Genomic DNA, 19,423 nt, shown 5'->3' on the forward strand with positions numbered 1-19,423 from the left:
GCGGCGCTCCTCCAAGAAAGGAGGGAAGCGCTTTGTTGTTGGTCCGAGATCGGGAGGAGAGGCGCTTTCCAGTTGCATCCTGGGTATTGTAGTCTCGCTGACCAAAGGCGCTGGAATGCGGGGAGGTTGCTTCTCAATGGACAAACTGCTTTCAGTTCTTAATTCGGTTCAGCGTGCAGTTGCCGCCGCGCCTCTTCCTGCCATGGTTCCAGTGCCTTATAGTGCTAGCCTTTCTGTACTTATCTACTCAAAAGTAACGTAAATTAAATCAAAGGGGGCTTACTCCCAGGTAAGGGCTGCAACCTTAAGGGCGTAAGGTATTTCGGACTTTCACCAAAACACAAGCATCTCTCATTCCTTTGGAAACATGTTCACCTGTTGAACTCCTGGCATAGGAACTCTGCCAGTGTTGTGTTGTTTTTTTAAGGTGGCAGTTGTACTGGCATGTAAAAGACGTCACTTTATTGCACTTATAAAATATGTTTATAGAATGCTTTAAAATTGTTGTTACTTACCGCACCCCTGAAGCTCGTGCCTATCAAGTTTATAATATAATAGAATATAATCAAGTCACATATAATATATAAAATGCATTATGTTGGGGGGATATTGGGCAAAATATATTTTACAAAAGCTTATACTGCATTTGAATAAATTTACATAGAAATGCTGATGGACTTTTTTTTTTTTTTTTTTTTTTGCATACTAGTGTGAAAATGTGGGGAGCTGAAATTAAGGCTGTAAAAATGAGAAAAAGAAAACCAAAATTGACAGATTCATTCATCCCTACCTAAAAGCAAGGCCCATAGCTCAATGAGACCTCAGTATACATATAGAGGATTACCATACTCACCAAAGCTGTGTTCTACTGCTGATTGCTGGTTCTTTCTTCAGCTCTCAGAGAACTCAGTGTGAGAGAGAAACGACACATACCAGGTTGCTAGGGTTTATCTTCTTATGATGTTTTGGAATTTGATGGGCTTTCACTGAGTACTCATATGCTTACCATAATCTAGCTAGTCTCGCATGACAGGAATAGAGATGACATCTCCGTGATAATGCAAGAGGAGATGTGGCATAACAGGTTTTACCTTGGCACAATTTTATTTACAATTTTCTTGGGAATCTGTCAGGAACTTTTAGATAGGTTAAATAAAGTAACATTCTTGGAGTAACAAATTACAACACATATGTGTCCCCAGTTGCTATGAAGCGTAGTTCAGGTAAAGGCATAGATGGCTCTGTAGAGAAGTAGCCCAGTGGTTCTCAATTGTTTTTCTCTGGGCCACACGTTCAGAATAAAAATTTGCTTGTGCAAATGGGGAGCAGGTGCCAATATACTTCCTTGCCAAGGGTGCAAGGGGCCTAGGTATAGCTCTGTCAACAAAAAAGCTTCTATTTTCTGATCTTTAATATTTCTCACAATTGAAAATCTCTGTTCACAACAATATGTCATGGAGAACTGTGGAAGAATAACCAGTGCTCCTGAAGAAAGGCATTGGATACTGTTTCTGGTTGTATATCCCCCCCCCCCAAAAAAAAAGTGATACTATACTACACTGAAATGCTTAAAAGTTTTTTTGATTGTCCTTGAATTTTCCTGCCACATTTGCTATCCTCTTCTGCCACACAATTGTGGCACACCACACCCTTTGAGAACCACTGCCATAGTCTCTCCCTCTATGGTTACTCAAAGAAAAGACAGTTCACATACAAATTAAACAGAGTTTAAAGCAAGGTTGCAATCCTAAGCATCCTTGTGTAAAAGCCGAGCCCATAAAAATGAATAGGACTTTTTTCGAATAAAATCTGTTTATGATTGTAGCATGAATGCAAAATATCCTTCTGTTTCTCAATGAGAAGTCTTAATGTGTGGGGCAAAGCTCTACCATCCCATAAATTCATTATCCTTCTCCTGTGACCCTCATATATATTTTTTCTGGTTCTGCTGCTAACAGGGTGGACCAAAACTTAAGGTTAAGAAAGGAGTGTTTAAACATTTCAGAAAAATATAGGAGCAAGATACTGTTTTTAAGAGCAATACAGAATAAAATTTGACATTAAAGGTCAGGTAGAAGTTTTAAAGCACATATTTGTATGCAAGATTTTGCTGCTGTCAGAACTGAGAAGGCGTTGGACATTCATTCTTCAAATAACAGCAACATGTCAATTGGTAAAGCTTGCGGGAGTGGAACCCTCCCAAGTTTAGAAACACAGATTAGACAAACTAACGGTTATTTAAATAACAGCCCACCCTGACGAACTGAATTCACCACTTTCTTACTTCTGCTAACCATCTATAACCTCAAAAACCTCAACTAATAAATTGTATTTACAAAGAAACTTAAACCTCTCCCCTCCCCACTTCCCAAAATTTCAAGGAAACCCGCCCTACCATATTTTACGATCAAAGCTGCCTGTATAAGCATGCTGGTTGGTCAAATCAAACCAGGCCCTCCCATTCTGTGCTAGACATTTAAATGCCTAGTCAGAGATTGATATGTTGTACGTCAGATTTTTCTTATCATCTGGAAGAAACTGAAAGGAAAAAAGAAGAGAACTATCATCCGCAGTGCCAGTAAGAACATAAAAGTGCTGAAAGCTTCTTCGCACAAATCATTTTTGAGATGGAGAAATCAACTTCTAGCTATGATTACTATTTCTACACAGATCCTCCTGAAGATAACTGCTCAGCTCTGGAGTTGCCTTACAAACACATTTTCCTGCCTGCTCTCTATACCATTGTATTCCTGGTGGGGATTGCTGGCAATGCCCTTCTAATAGGAGCGCTAATCTTCAAGCGGCGAGTTCAGAGGCTTATTGATATCTTCATTGTCAACTTGGCAGTGTCTGATTTTATATTCCTTATCACATTACCCTTTTGGGTAGACAAAGAGAGTACCTCAGGACTTTGGAGATCTGGCTCTTTTCTCTGCAAAGGCAGCTCCTACACCATCTCAGTCAACATGTACTGCACTGTCTTTCTCCTCACTTGCATGAGTAGCGATCGGTACCTGGCAATCATGTACCCATCAGTGGCTAGGAGGATCAGAACAAAGCTGTATTCCATCATCCTTTGCACTTGTGTCTGGATTCTGTCCTGCCTACTTGGGTTGCCTACCCTTCTGTCCAGAGAGCTGAGGAGATATGACAACAGCACATATTGTGTGGACAAGGAAATCACATCCACTCACCGGATTGGGTCGCTGCTGCTTCTGATTTTGGCGTTCTTTGTTCCTCTGTTCATCATCTTGACTTTTTATTGCTCCATCACCAAGAAACTCTGTGTGCATTATCAGAAATCTGGAAAACATGATAAAAAGCTGAAGAAATCCATCAAAATTGTCTTCACTGTAGTGATCATTTTTGTTTTATCTTGGGCTCCTTTCAACATTTTTAAGTTTCTAGCTCTGATGTCTGCAATCCAGGAACTGAAGCCACCTTTCTGCCTTCCCTACAAAGTTGCCCATATCGGCATGGAACTGAGTGGCCCATTTGCGTTTGTCAACAGCTGCACAAACCCTTTCATCTACTACTTCTTTGATGACTACATCCGTAGGGCAATGATGCAATGTATAGCTCCGTGCACAAAGGCCAACAACTTTGGAACCAGTTCTGATAGCTCAGACACTCGCCTTAGCTACTCCTTGACTGCATTTGCCCACAGAGAAGATGTTTCTAGGAAGAGAAGGAGGTCAGTATCATTCTGACAAGAGTCATAATTCTGAAAGAACCAGTGTCTCCATGTCAAGAGTAAGATCAAGAGAAGGAGGTAATGGAAATGTAAGAAAATGAAAAGATTAGAACAAATCAAAAAAGTTAATTGACTGTAATATGACAGTAAATTGTATTTCATAAAATGGCATGTTTCTTATCTTAAACCATGTAGCCAATTACAAAGTTCAATTGGAATATAGTCTGTAATATTAGCAGACTTGAAGGTTATTTGGCAATTGCACCAAGAGGCTTACCAACCAATAAGAAACAAACCGTGGGAAACCTTAGGTCAATATTCTGCTGTTCCATAAGAAGTACAATATTACAAACTCAGAGCAACCAAACCAATTCATACCTGCCTCTTTTATAAAATCTTATTAACATAGAAAAATTACTTTAGAATGCATTTTTTGTTATATTCTGCATCTTTTCTTGTTAAATGCTATAATACTGAATTGTTCAGGATTCTTTTAAAATCTATACTATTTTTGTTTATCTGCATTTTCAACTTTCAATGTCTGCACTATTACATGTAAAAACTATTTTAGTTTAACACAATCCTATGTATACTTGAAAATGTAAGTTGCATTGTGCCGTGATAAGACTACATAGAATGACAACCTTAAATAATGCTGTTATAATAATTTTAGAGGGGGGTTTCTAAAGAAATATATACATAAAATATTTTTTCCTTTTGTAAATCTCATTCTCATTTATGTAAAATGGTACAGTAAGTATTGGAAATTCAGTTAAAATTTCACAGGAAAAATAAAAATTATTCAGCACAAAAAAAACTCTTCAGACAATTATAATCTGTTGACTTAGATCAGTAGCTGGGAGATCAGTACTAGATATTTCTCTTGATCTCATGCATGACTCATGATTGAGGATAACTGATTTCTAGAATAAAAGACGCCTATTCTCACCACTAATTTTAAGTATTGAGTTTCTTTAATGTTTTTTCATTCAACTTTACCATCAGAACAAGAACTTGCTGTTGTTGTTTAGTCGTGTCCGACTCTTCGTGACCCCATGGACCAGAGCATGCCAGGCACTACGCTGTTTAATTAACCGTATCTGCCTCTCAGAGACTGAACACTGCCTCCCTTCAATAGTAGTTTTAATTTCTGAAACTTTAGGAAAGGTGAACATGTTTTAGAAATTTGTACATTAGCTTTGGAAATCAGTGTGATTTTTTTTATTTTATTTTTTGCAAATGTAAATTTTAAAAGTGTTTTTTTTTTAACTGGCATTTTTCTTTTCACTAAGAAGAATAAACAATTAAGTATATGAACTAAAAAAAGTGTGCATGTTGATTTCATTTGATCACTCTGTGAATTTACTTTTCTTCTCTTGAAATAAAATATAACTGAAACACTGCAATTGCTGGGTAGAAGATTTCTAAAAATATTATTATGATCATGATGAAAAATAATCCAAGTTAAACTAAATTAAAATATCCTTTCTATTTTAACACACACTCACACCTACTTCAAATGGCATTATTTATCCCCCTTTAAGACATTCTGGATCTTCAACTTTCTGAATATGTGGTTCATAATGCAGGGTTCTAACTCATAATTTTTTACACAGATTTACTAGACCTTGCCAGTGTTGTGTAGGAGACAGAATTCTGTATTTGGAACTGAGAAATAGGGGTTCAAACCTCTACAAGCCGGAAAACGACAGCATACCACCCAAAGAATAGACTTCTTTCCGTGAGACCAGTGCCTCCAACTGCTAACCAATTTGGCTTCTACTGATTTCTTACCTAGCACACCACCTCAAATTAACTTCTACCTCTGTTAATGTAAGGAGTACCCAATTTCCATTTATTTCTGTTTTCCACCTATGAAGGAACTCATGTATTTCACTTAAGTATGGAGACCAATCTGGATCACACCTGCTTTTAGTATGAACAATTTATACTTGTTCCTAGCAAGCATTAGTGCAAACAATTTGATACCTGCATCCCATTATGGGCAACCTTGAGGTGGGAGTGATGCCACCGGTTGTCAGAGGTAGCGGCAAAAGTGAGTGGCGCAATGATTGAGTGCCCTTTACCTTTGTATAGGCTACATTCTATCTGTGCAAAAGTTAGAGGGTTTTTTCTCTCCCCCCCCCCCCCACTAGGCAAGCAAGAGACCGTTTATATGGACACTCTCCAGTTAGGGAAAAGTACTTGATGAGGGCATGTAGCAAAGTTAGTGATGGGTGACATTAAACCCCCATGATAGAAGAAATTATTTAGCGCAACAATTCCTTTTTTAGTTTAATGTCATGCCTCTCTAGTGCTTTGGGGTTATTCTGTACATAACACACTTCCAATTTTCAATATCACAACTCTGTTAAGAAATTTGAAGGTGTACACAAGGTGACTTCTAACAAAGTCCAGTCCCAATCATACTTCCTAAATCCTATTTCCATCAGTGGGACTTATTCGCAAGTAAATATACTTGGGATGGGAGCTTCAAGTGTTCAGACCAAATACGCTGTCTCTCCCCTCCTCCACCAAATTTTTCACCAGGCAGGAAATAATGCTTACGTATGTTGATGACATAAGATTACAGATTATGTGGCATAGGCTGAGATAAAGTAAAACCAAGTTGTGAAACTAAATAGCTTTTTGTTGTTGTTTTTTAGGTTAGAAATGAAACTTGATCAGTGGTTTTAAATGAATTCTTCAAGCTGGCACTGTGCTAGGCAAACTGATTTGTTGCTGTTGATAATTGTGGGGAGGACCAATAACACAAACAAGTAGCACTTGTTTTGTGCTACTTGGCACTACAACAAGTCAGTCAACATTCTATGGCCACTGAGCACACTTAGCCAATGGGCTGTTTGTGGAGTGGGGGGGGGGTTCATTTTATAAATCTCTAATATACCACCCCATTTAGTTGTCATCAACATTCTTTTTTTCCAGAAGGACAGGGCCCCCCACATAACAGAATGATCAGGAGCCCCCCCCCCAACAAAGACACACATTAACTTCTAAAGAGCTCCCCACCCCAGTGAAATTACGTACCTCCAGGAACAACTACCTGAGGGGTAAATATTCAGTCTTCATCTCCTTAGTTATTCTTATGCTGCACAATCCGAGAGCACCTTTCATACGGTAATGTGAAAATAAATTACTGCTCTAGACAGTGGGAATGCCTTACACATTTTTATGTGGACAAAAGTGTGGGGTTAAAAAGTCAGTGAAACTCTTTTGGGCTTCCCCCAAGCTGCTGTATACTGACTTATACTGAGTTTTCAGCACGTTCGTAAGGGTAGTGGGAAAATGTTTGCTTGATTTGAGTCAGTTGCTACCAAGCAGTGAGCTGTCTCTACATCTCTGTGTAGAAACTGACTCATCTCTCTACCAGTTAAGGAAACGCTCATTGCACGATAGGTTTGTTCTCACAGTTATTCATTATTCAAAAGCAAGATTTATTTATTTTTAATCAAGAGCCCAGGTAAGCGTTGCATGTGGACTTATCCTGTAAAGTGCTTTTATGCTACCTTAGCTGTCAGGGTCCCCCCCAAAGAATCCTGGGAGCTGTAATATGTCAAGGGTGCTGAGAATCATTATGAGACCCCTCCTATCATCCCCACAGAACAATAATTCCCAGAGTACTGGGAAGAAGTTAAGCTAAGTTAAGATGGTTAAGCTACTTTAAATCTCCGGCGTGGATGTATTTAGTACATTTTTACCTCACACTTTCTTCCATCATGAAACTTAAGGCAGTATACTTGGGGACTGCAGAGTGCCACTGACCAGACCCAAACTTGCTTAGCTTCTGCATGGTGCCTGCATCATGTACCCTTTCACCAGAAGCCGACAGAAAGAAAGCTAAACAAACAAGTAAAAAATTCTATACAAGTTGGCATGGGTCCATTTCTTTCTGTCAGCTTAGCTCAAGCCATCAAAGCAACTTGACCTGGTCAAGCATTCTGCACACCATGGCAAGTACAAACAGACTTTTGAATTTTTCTATGGTCATGTCTTTTACAGATCTCACAAACACTGAATAAGCAGCACCAATATCTGGAACACAGGCAACATTAACTGGCAGACCCAGCTTTCACACAGGAGACAGTGAAAAAAATCACCATACAATATTGTGCCAGATTTTTCCTCAAGCAGTGCTTCCTGCGTAGAAAATGGGTTGGATCTGGATGAAAACTACTGTTAAATTATGCTACCAACAAAGTTGTGCACACACTATATCTTTAAAGCACATTGTTTCCGTCAAAGAATTCTGGGGCACTGTAGTTTATCCCTCATAGATTTACAATTCCCTTCAACAAACATCAGCTGGTGCCCATTACCAGATTGTTAACCCACATCAAACTCCAATTCACTGAAGCTCTCATCTGAGCATGTACAATGGCTGTCTAAAACATACAAACTACAGCTTAATTATAGCTTCTGTTTTCAAATCAGATAGATGCTGGATTGAGAGAAAGTATATCAAACAGCAGCATTTCTCAATAAACTGCAGGATACATATGGATTGTGGCCTACATCATGTGCAGCCCTCTTCAAACACCAGCAGTAGGCATGCACTGGAGTGGGAGTAAATGGTAATGTATACACAGCCTGATTTTCCTCCTCTCCCAAACCAGTCAATATTTCATTCGCACTGAGCAGTCTCAGTTCTCATTGGCCAGTTTCTTTCCCTCTGTATTTCTGGTTCAGGTGTGTAGGGTAGATACATTTGTGACCAATCCCAGCCACATCCAGTTCTTTAATTTCTCTACTGAGAACATACAATACTTCACAGTGTGAACCAGGAAATCACCTATCCATCGAATGATATGGCTCTTCATCTCTGTGTGTTCTGCTCTAGCCACTCCTTACTAAGAACATAGATTGGGCCCCTCTAGTGCAGTATCCTGTTGTTACACTGTCCAAACAGATGTCAATGAGGCAAGACGACAAGAAAGACCTGGGTTCAACCATACCCCACCAACTGTGATTCTCAGCAACTGACATTAGGAGACATCTTTCCCACCCAGGTTTTTACCCTGTTACTCTTCTCAACATTCTGTGCCATTGAATTTTGATAGACCTTATTGGGGGTTCCTTCCTTTTAATCCACACCCACCCCCCGTACCTAAGAGTAATCCGTGTCTGCAGATATATCGCTTCTTTGTGGATGATGCAGTTTTTGCTACATACCGTAGGCATTCAGAAGACTCAAATTTGAATTTGTATCTAGATCTTACCAATGTTTAAGGTCAGACCAGACTCTCAACCAGCTACTATTTTGTTACTGGGTCCAATTCTCCTGATTTTGAACATTAAAGCATTAAATGGCTTTGAACCAGGCTATCTGAAGATAGCCTTATCTTTAATAATCTTCTTCAAAGGACCTTCTCAGATTTCCCTCACCTTCTGAGGTGAGGTTTGCAGCAACTAGTAACAGTGCCTTGTCCATTGTGGCCCCTTGCCTCTGAAACTGGCCTCTGGAATGTTCTACCAGATCAGTGGCAGACTTTGGGCTTTCAAATTTCAGTGGCACCCTCTGTGACGCCAAAATTCAGTGCTCACCCCTGACTCTCACCTTCTGTTCTAAGTCTTTGTTGTGGCTCAGTGCCCAGTGTGAACGAACTGGCCGCACTCCCCTAAATCCACATCTTACCAGACTCCCTATTGATTTTAGAAATAAACTAAAGATGCTGCTCCTTCTACCCCCATCCAGGCTTTAATACAGTTTGGTGCTGCAGCTATTGTTTAATTTTGGGGGGTATTTTAATCTGCTTACATTTTTTTTTTTAGTGATTTTAATGTGGTGGCTTTATCCAGTTTGCTGTCTCAGGAATCCTTATGATTAAGAGATGAGACATAATATTTTAAATAAAGGAAAGACTGTGGCTCAGTGATAGGATACATATTTTCTGTGGGAAATGGGTTCCTGGGTTCAATCCTTGGAATCCATAGTAGGGCTGATGAAGATTCTTCTCTGAAACCTTGGGAGTATTGCTACCAGTTAGTGTAAATACTGGGCTAGATTAGTCCAGGAGAATGACCATTAGTCCAGGCTTCTTCAACCTCGCCCCTCCAGATGGGCTACAATTCCCATCATCCCTGACCACTGGTCCTGCTAGCTAGGGGTCATGGGAGTTGTAGGCCATAAACATCTGGAGGGCCGAGGTTGAGGAAGCCTGGACTAATGATTTGATGTGGTATAAAGTAGCTTCCTATATTTTAACCTCTAGCTTGTTAAGCATTCCTTTGTAGGGTAAAACAGGGTAGAGATAAGTGATGGCAAAATACATGTAGATCATGGGGTTCCCAAACTGACGAAGTTCTTCCCTGATGTTTATGCCATGTGTGGTTGCTCTTGGTTAATGTATGGTTGTGAGAACATGCTAGACGTGTCACTTTTCTTCATCTTGATAATGATATTGCTCAGACTAATTGCTGAGAAAGAATTCCAGCACACACATACACAAATATTGTGAGCAATTAAGATCAAGCGTACTTACTTTCTGGCAAGTGATAGTGGCTTTACACACATTTATTTAAACTGTCAAATATGTTACTAAGGAAAACAACTTGGTGAAACAAACAGATTAATACTCTCAATGTTGCTGTCAGAGTGGAAGTAACTGATGTTTTGCCTTTTGAATGTGGTGAACGTCTTCTACCACAAACTGAAGCCTGCTAAATCGGATTCTATTTATGGGCAAATTTGCATATGTGTGAACGCGAATGTTGTAGCCACAGGGCAGCCAGAGTTTGGTATATCACCAAGAAACATACCGGTAGTTTGCCGTTTAATAAGGACATTAGCGGAAAATCCGAAGTCTAAAATAGCAAATGCCAATCTACAGACAAGTTTTAAAAAGTACATATATAAAGTGCAGTATTTTCCCCTACACTACTTACTCCATTTGTGAAATCTGTCTTCTTATACTTTACGGTGTATCATAATTCAGTCCTTCTTAAGACTAAGACAGATTAAATCAAGGTAGTTACTTCTGTACAATATTCTGAAGGAAGCGTGTACACCGTATAGACAATTCCTGTTTGTGGAGTGTTTTGACTGCCACACTGCAAATAATACTAGAGAATGACCTTTTCTTAAGAGGCAATGTAATGGGTGAGGTATGCAGTGATCCAATTCCTAAGGCTTACATGATGCAGGTTAGTGATGCCACATAATAATAAACACTGGAAAAGCACCCCTTTCCCAAAGAAAAAGGGGGGGGGGGACCAGAAAAAAATGTTGGGTTTTATCCCTAATTGTTTTCAAAGGATTTTTTTTTTTAGTGAGAAGCCTCTTGTGCAATATTTTCCTTTTCATCATGACAAGTGAACTACATGTGAACAGTACACTGAAAAGTAGTATTTTAAAATAATATTGCTACGGTCATTTGTGCTGCTGCAAAACTTTCAAGATTCAAAGATGGCAGTGTTGCTGTATTACTCTAAAATTTCACAGGTAAATGTGAGATTAGGAATGCATCTGCTGGTCTAGAGTCACCTGTCATTGAAGAAACTGGCCCAGTGGACACTACCACTGTACTAGAAAACTGTTTCTGGCAGTGACCTGGCAGATTTGCTGAGTGTCTCTACATTCTTCAAACTCTTTTGATGCCCAGGGTAATACTAGGACTGAGCCAAACCTTCCCTATTTCACAACCTCATTTACAGCTTAATTTTCAGGAGAGTGAAAATTGAAAAGTGGAGGGGGCTTGCTAACTGTGATAGAGCTCCTTTCCTGATGTATGGCACCATTCCTATACTTCCCCAGAAGTCCTGTACCAAAGCAATACATATCAACACACAGAAAGGAAGGAAGATCCCTCTATGAAGTGAGCAAAACTTGTACCAGTGGTGTATTTGATGAAGATGTACTTGATGAAGCAAATGGATCTAGATAGTGCGGTTAACATCCATAATGGTGAGAATTTCCTGGGATCTGAAAAGGATCAGAACAGTGAATCTCTCTTTCCACATGCAGTTTCCTCACACAAAGACCGACGCAGACCAGCATTTGCATCCATCTTGCAAAATAATATATCCAAAACTTTCCAATACTGAATTGGCTTAACCTGCTGAATGTAAAATTCACTTGTTTCATACAGTAGCTGTACTGATGACAATACACCAGAAGGAGGTACCCAAAACTGTCCTTTTCCCTTTACTGTCGAAGAAATATGCTGTGACTCATGCAAATGGATTATAAGGTGAATCCACCACAGATTTTAAACTAACAAAAATGCTGTGCACTAATCCTTCAAGTACCAAAAAAAGCACACCTGAGGCAAAGTCATTTTATAGTTTAAGGAAATCTCAAAGAAATGTTTCACTGAAAAGAGTTCCCCAAGGCAAATTTTCAGTCACATTTCTGACTGATTTGTGGGCTGTATCCAGAAGAGGGTTTGCCCCACAGGACCAAAATATAGGTCCCTGTATACAGATGTAAGTGACATTGTATCCATTATTAATTTGGTTTTTCTACAGCCATGCAGCACATTTCACAAAGGAAGCTGTTGCAGGAGATGCTGGAAACTGCTAAATTCTCTGCTGAATCTAGTGGCTCCTAATAATTGTGAGTCATATATAACATTTTATTATGTGGAAGCATTCAATTTATTTGCTTCATTTTTAAAAGCACATTTTTCTTCCAAAGAGTTCGGAGCTACACATATGCTGTGCTACTTGCAATGATTCATGAAGTGATCGTTGACTTGTGGAAAGACTTCATAACCTGTCATTGCTGAAGGCACCTGTGGAAAGACTTCATAACCTGTCATTGCTGAATGGCTACTCTCTCCCTCTGGTGGCAGCATGAGAAAACATACCAACTTAAAATAATAATTTCATTTTGCAAAAGAAAAAAACCTAGACTAAGTCAATACTTTTTATTTCGCAGAGCTCAGTTCGATGGATGGGGTATACCTAATTTATATTTCTACTACTCTGCATTTCAGCTGAGACAGTTATTATATATAATCAAAGAGGAACCGAATAAACACTGGGAAATCAAACTCTCTAAACATCTCTTGCTAGGAGAATCTTAAACCAGATCTAATGAACTCTATACCAAATCCATTTACTAATTGTACTATTCAGATATGGAAAACATGGCAACCTAAATTTGCACCTATTGTTTTTCCATTAATTCCAATATCAACTCACCCAGATTTTTTTTCCCCAGCAAGGGAGAGATAAGCAATTTGAATACTGCAAATCTTGTATACACATTACGAGATTTCTATACCAATTATCTTTAGCCTGTAGCCAGTAACCAAATAAAATTAACTTCGTCAAATCTTAACACAAACTGGATTTATTTCCATCAAATTTATAGTTTTATTATGAAAGAACATGTAAAAATACAAGCTCTGAGACCCTTAATACAATTTATTAAACACAACAGGTAGAGAGGGAAATGAATTTGTTTCTAAATTGTACTGTTCTGAGTTTAGGAGACATAGGCTGTATGCTTGAGCACCTTTCAAATTCCCGGATCCAATTTCAATTCCTGGAAAAGCCAGGCTAACTTCCTGATGAGGTAATTGTTGGAGTATGGGTCATTAAGGTAACAAAGGAAGTGGCTCTGTGCGAGATGACAAATGGGTGGGACCCTCTCCCCCAACTTGCTGGTATTTAGAAAGACAAAGGCCAGGAGTGAGAGTTGGGTTATGTGAGCTAAAAGTTAGAAGTTGGAAGCAGGATGGGAAGAGAGAGAGAGCCATGCTTGACTTCTGTTGGATCCAGGGGTGCTGACTTGGGCCCCAGATTATGGGTGCCCAGCGGTCTACGACATAATGTGACATCCTGACCTCACATTGAGCCATGACATCACATTGTGAGCTCCACAGCGGTGCCTGGGAACCATGGAAGTCATGTCCAAGGCCCTGCGAGACCTCAGACTCCACCTCCAGGGCCCCACAAAGCCTTGGACATGACTTGCAATGCTTCATGAGGCACTGGAAGTCATGTGACTGAATATTTTTTTATGATACCAATGTAAATATATCGTCAAAAGAACTGGTCTTATATATGATCTTGGCAGCACAAACAATAATTGCAATTCAGTGGAAAACAGCCCAAACTCTTACACTTGACGCTTGGTACCATTCACTCTAGAATATAGCTATAAAGGTGAAAATCAAGCATAATTTGAGATTTCGATGAGTGCTAGAACATCCATATACTTTTTATATGATTTGGCATTCCTTTATGACATATACAATGGAAGCATCATTTTCAAGATAACCTTCATCACAAGCCTGGCAAATCTGAAACTAAACTTAAAGATCTGGTAAATTTGATAGTCTTGGACTTTGTTAATTTAACTCATGTCCAATTACTCATTCCATATGCCTATGTTATAGTTTTGCTTTTCATCTTTAAATTTTTGTCAGTTGTTATAATTGTTATCTGTTTTATATACATTATAAAATGAAATAATAATAATAATAATAACTATACCAAGATAACCCTCTGCACATTATGATCCACTGATGAATACAAGGAAGAGGCCACTCCACAGATTTGTTTAGGTCCTAGTGCTGTGCTGTTTCTGCTTTTTCCTTTGTCCATAAACCATGTATATTCTCCACCAGTTGTTGAAATGCTCGATTGATTTCAGTTGTTGTCTTTATCAAGAAGTTCCTGCAAGGAAATAGAAACCTGTAATGATGAGATGCTAGACGACACTTCATTCACAGTATTTTTATGCTTTCCTCATTTTTCTGAGTGTTGAGAACTCCAGGGATTCACCGCGTACCCTAAATCTGTTTCCTTTGGGAGGAAGACACTGGGGGCTTGTGGCATTTTTGCGATGCAGGGCTTATGGTTCACACATATATAGGTTGGACATGGGTGGAAGCTTCACAACCGGAACCTTCCCAAAATATATTTCTCCCTCATTCGGTTTATAGAGGGCCATCCATGTTCTCCAGAGCTCCCAGGAAACTCTACAGCTCTTATCCTTTATTAAGCCAACCAGAATGCCACAACAAGCTTTTATGTTCACTATAACTCTTCACCAGGCTGGATGACAAAAAAATGCAAGGGAGGAGGCTCTTGTTTGAGCCATCCTTGTCTGCATCTGGTAGCAGCCTTAAGATGGGGTGGGAGGAGGTAGCAGGCATTCATATGAAACCCATTCTGGTATGGATGGAAGGACCTGCTAACTGCAGTTGTCTCAACTTCTCATTTTTCCAATTTTAAATTCAGTTCTCCACATTTCTGCAGCATTTTTTAAAAAAAAAATAACTAATGAAAATTCACCAGCAATTTAGTGAAAATTTATCCCAACACATACATTTTTTATATGTAGTTTTGACTAATGCACACATTTTTGGAAGCAATTTCCCCTAATATAACACATTTTTTGTATGTTATTTTCACCAATACCTTCATTCTTATGCACACTTTCCCCTGAGATATGCATTTTTGTAGGCACTGGTTGGTTGGAGAAGTGCATTGCAAAATGGGAGTTTTGAAGGTTAGCAGTATTTCAGTTTGCAGACTGCACTGTTCTGGAAAGTGTGGATTTGATAGGTTTGGCTTTAAATTTAAACTGAATTGAACTTGTCCCCCATCCCTACTTTCAAGTGCTTTGTAGGTTCTAGGTTGTACCTGGCCTCCCAGGATGGGCAAGACACACAGTGGGTGAATCCCATCTCTGCCAATATGCTACCAATTATACCACCCACTGGAGTTTGCCAATACTCTTAGCCAAAAGCAGTGGAATGCTGAAAGAGAAAAGTTAGCATACGTAGCATTAAACCAGTCGAGTACAAACACACGTTGTCCACACTTTAGTGGGGGAGAAATATAACCCAAGTACAGTACATATTTTCACTGTAAAGCTGGTTTATTTCTATAATCTTGTTCCTGTAGCTTGAACCTCCACAATTGAACCACCGCTACCAATGACAGAAATGTGTCATCATCACCGTACATACCTTGTCTCAAGAATGATTGGATTCTGGAAAGCACCATACAAGGACTCAGCAGTTTTAGGAGACACTTTGTTCACAGCATCGAACACATAAAATGCAATTGCGTCAGGTATGACCATCCAATCATTACGGACATGCCTCTTTGAGATGGCTTTAGCATCAACTTCTGGAGAGGGGAGGGGAGGGGAAAATGAATTTAAATTCTCTTCTGTAATTTAGTGTCCAGCTGGATACAGGTATTTCCTAAAAACTTCAGAAGCAAGGCACATATATTGTATGTGTGTGTACACACAGATATGTTTACACAGCATTGTCAAGATATGTAAATAGCATAGGCAGGAGGAATGACAGATCCCTTGCACTACGACATTTCTGAATCTGCTATTATGCAGAATTCGTTTCTGAGCAAAGGGTGGGGGTGAGAAATTAAAGCCATGAGATTTAATTTATTAGCTGTGAGTTAAAGATTGTACTCAAACCAGTTGCCCCAATTGATCGGGCATGTCTGGCAGTCTTTGAGAAAACCTCCACATAAGCAAAACCCTGGGACTAGGGTTTCATCTTGTATAGGATGGCAAGATACGGCATTCATCAAATGCACAGTATCTGATGAAAAGAAATGCAACGTGGCCCTTTCAGTACCTAAATGAATCAGCCTGCTAGATGAATAACTACATTTTAAAATTAATTAATCATTTGACAGATTTAATAATACTCTCTCGAGTGTCTAAGGACAGTGGAGTATTTGGAGTTGCAATTATTTGACTTTGAGCTGTAGAATACACTAAGAACTCTAGATTATCCCCCCTTTCCCCAATGACTTTTTGACTCCTGTTTAGTTCAACAGAATAACCAGGTATGGTGATAGCAGGAACCTACACATTTGACACTTAATACTAGGACTCAACTTTAATTGAGGGCTGGGCTGCACACATATTCAGCCAGCAAAGCATATCTGAAGCCAGATCAAAGCACTTTAGAGCTTACCAGTAAGGGAATGTGCAAGGAGAAGGATCAGAGTGACAGCCCAAGCTTTATACTGAAGCATGATCTACCGTAGGTCACTGTTTCAGAAGACTCTGATGCTACAGTTGTACGGAGTGCTGCAAAGAAAGCTCTCTGTCAGTATTTTGTAAGGAAAATGCAACACCACCGCCACATTTGAATAGACACCAATAACCAAATACACATAGCACTGCTGAAATCAGCTACAAATTTCATTTGCTTTTCCCCTTCTGCCGCACCCATTCACAGGATCCGTTTGTGCAAGTTCTTGTTATTATTTATGTCATTATTTTTCTATACCACCATCATTTTTTTAAAAGAAAAAAAACATGGTGACAAACCTGAAATCAGTAATAAAATCACTCGCCTAACAAAATCACAAATCAGTGGCCAACAAGTATAAATTAATGTATGTACTGTACTAGCACAAAAATTGTAACAAATACAGTGGAACCTTGGTTTTTGAACGTAATCTGTTCCGGAAGACCGTTCGACTTCCGAAATGTTCGAAAACTGAGGATCAAAGGGCTAGCAGCAAAGTCTATGGTAAAAATTGAGAAATGCACCTCCGAAGCCATTTGACTTCCAAGGCGTGTTTGAAAACAGAAGCATTCACTTCTGAGTTTTTAGCGTTCGGCTTCTGAAACATTCAGCAGCCGAGACATTCGAAAACTGAGGTTCCCTTGGACTGGAGAATATCCCCACAGCCCACCCAAGACATATTGTTGAATGAAAAACAGTACAGGATGGTGCACTCCACATTAAATTTCTTGAAATGTATCATGTTCAATATCTCCCCTAACTGATCTGCATTATACACACACAGACAGGTCTTTTTTCACTTACCTTTCTCACTGGCAGTGGCTGATGTCACCTCTGAAAGCAAAGCAGACTCACTGGTCTCATATAGATGTATTTAAGGGGTCATAGGTCTCTGCTTGCTCCACATCTGCTCTTTTGCAATAGATAGGTACGGAAGTGTGGGGTCCCAAGGAAAACAATCTGATGAATCACATGGTAAACGTTTTTAGTTAACCCTTTACTCCAGGGGTCGTTAACTCCAAGTTTGGGGGCCTGACGGAGCCCTCCAAATACATTTTAGAGCATGCTACTTTCCCCTCCTTTAAAAGCAAGTGGGGCTTGGGGAAGGAGCTAGGGCAAGTTGTGGGGAATAGGGGAGGGGATGGGTAAAATGTAAAGGGAAAGGGTTGATCAGGTGTGAGGGAAGGGCTGTTGGCAAAGGGGTATGTGAGGATGGCAAGTGCAGTGAAAAGCAGGGCAGCCCCTATGAATTTATATTTGCTGTAAAACACTTAACTGATTTTTTTATTTCTTTTGTCAATACCCTGTATTCCTTTTGGATTGTTGTTTATTTGTTTTCATACTTTTTGCTGTTATTTGACATTTAAAAATCAGTAACACCCAAGGTCTTAAATGGAATTCAAATTTTGTTTCTTAAAAATAGAAAAATTGAAATGGTGGCTCAGAGACGCAAATAGCAGGCATGGGGGAGGCCTGTCAGCCACTGGGGTCCCAACAACTGCTTCAAGTTGCCAGGTGCTAGCACTGGGCCTTGTGGTCATCTGGTTCCTTCTTCCTAGAAGCCCAGATATATCATGAGGTGATATATCACTGGCTCAAGTGATAAAAAAGAAAGAAAAAACTTTGTTGTTGTTGTTGTTTAGTCGTTCAGTCGTGTCCGACTCTTCGTGACCCCATGGACCAGAGCACGCCAGGCACTCCTGTCTTCCACTGCCACCCGCAGTTTGGTCAGATTCATGTTTGTAGCTTCGAGAACACTGTCTAACCATCTCGTCCTCTGTCGTCCCCTTCTCCTTGTGCCCTCCATCTTTCCCAACATCAGGGTCTTTTCCAGTGAGTCTTCTCTTCTCATGAGGTGGCCAAAGTATTGGAGCCTCAGCTTCATGATCTGTCCTTCCAGTGAGCACTCAGGGCTGATTTCCTTAAGAATGGATGCGTTTGATCTTCTTGCAGTCCATGGGACTCTCAAGAGTCTCCTCCAGCACCATAATTCAAAAGCGTCAATTCTTCGGCAACCAGCCTTTTTTATGGTCCAGCTCTCACTTCCATACATCACTACTGGGAAAACCATAGCTTTTACTATACGGACCTTTGTTGGCAAGGTGATGTCTCTACTTTTTAAAATGCTATCTAGGTTTGCCATTGCTTTCCTCCCAAGAAGCAGGCGTCTCTTAATTTTGTGGCTGCTGTCACCACCTGCAGTGATCATGGAGCCCAAAAAAGTAAAATCTCTCACTGCCTCCATTTCCTCCCCTTCTATTTGCCAGGAGGTGATGGGCCCAGTGGCTCAAGTGATAAAAAAGAAAGAAAAAACTATTGTGTAATAATCCCCCAACCCCCCAAAAACCCCACCAGGATATATTTTTAAAAACAGGAAAAGAAAGGAAAATACAGACATTGTACCAATCACTGACTAGGTTTTCTCTTGTTAAATCTACATATAATTGATAGTCTCTAACAATCTATTTCACATTTAGTACAGTGTAGAAGACGCAATTACATTTCAGAAAACAAGTAAATGTACTTTACATAAGTTAAATGATAAACAGAACGAACATTTTTGTTAGCTACTGTTTAAACTTCGTGGCACACCAGTTATCTGGGTGCACATTTATAGTCTGTGATTAAAAAAATCAAATGATTACGCAATGGATAACCTTCAGTCTCCATTTGGGTGTGATCTGGTATCTGCAAATATCTGCTATAGGCACCTTTCATTCTGCTATACATCATCTGAAAA

At 39.6% G+C, this 19,423-nt stretch overlaps 2 protein-coding genes across 2 annotated transcripts; one reads left to right on the forward strand and one right to left on the reverse strand.

Moving 5' to 3' along the window:
* The first annotated feature begins 1,616 nt into the window (after nucleotides 1-1,616).
* GPR15 (G protein-coupled receptor 15) lies at nucleotides 1,617-4,364 on the forward strand. The gene has a single exon (XM_083435928.1). The coding sequence runs from the start codon at nucleotides 2,628-2,630 to the stop codon at nucleotides 3,708-3,710; it is 1,083 nt and encodes a 360-aa protein (XP_083292054.1). The 5' UTR covers nucleotides 1,617-2,627; the 3' UTR covers nucleotides 3,711-4,364.
* Nucleotides 4,365-10,472: 6,108 nt separating this feature from the next.
* Nucleotides 10,473-17,612, reverse strand: LOC310676563 (apovitellenin-1-like). The gene is made up of 4 exons (XM_083438547.1): nucleotides 17,488-17,612; nucleotides 16,624-16,739; nucleotides 15,640-15,802; nucleotides 10,473-14,338 (listed from the first exon to the last, which is right to left on the reverse strand). The coding sequence occupies exons 2-4, from the start codon at nucleotides 16,682-16,684 to the stop codon at nucleotides 14,230-14,232; spliced, it is 333 nt and encodes a 110-aa protein (XP_083294673.1). The 5' UTR covers nucleotides 16,685-16,739; nucleotides 17,488-17,612; the 3' UTR covers nucleotides 10,473-14,229.
* Nucleotides 17,613-19,423: the final 1,811 nt, after the last annotated feature.

This window comes from Podarcis tiliguerta (genome assembly GCF_965153285.1).
Source record: "Podarcis tiliguerta genome assembly, chromosome: 4".
In the NCBI taxonomy this organism is placed as follows: Eukaryota; Metazoa; Chordata; class Lepidosauria; order Squamata; family Lacertidae; genus Podarcis; species Podarcis tiliguerta.

Coding starts and splice junctions, on each gene's coding strand:
- LOC310676563 (XM_083438547.1), bottom strand. CDS start 16,684: ATGCTTCAGTATAAAGCTTGGGCTGTCACTCTGATCCTTCTCCTTGCA. Junction 15,803..16,623: donor CCTTGCACATTCCCTTACTG/GTAAGCTCTAAA, acceptor TCCCCTCTCCAG/AAGTTGATGCTAAAGCCATC. Junction 14,339..15,639: donor CCAATCATTCTTGAGACAAG/GTATGTACGGTG, acceptor ATTTCCTTGCAG/GAACTTCTTGATAAAGACAA.
- GPR15 (XM_083435928.1), top strand. CDS start 2,628: ATGGAGAAATCAACTTCTAGCTATGATTACTATTTCTACACAGATCCT.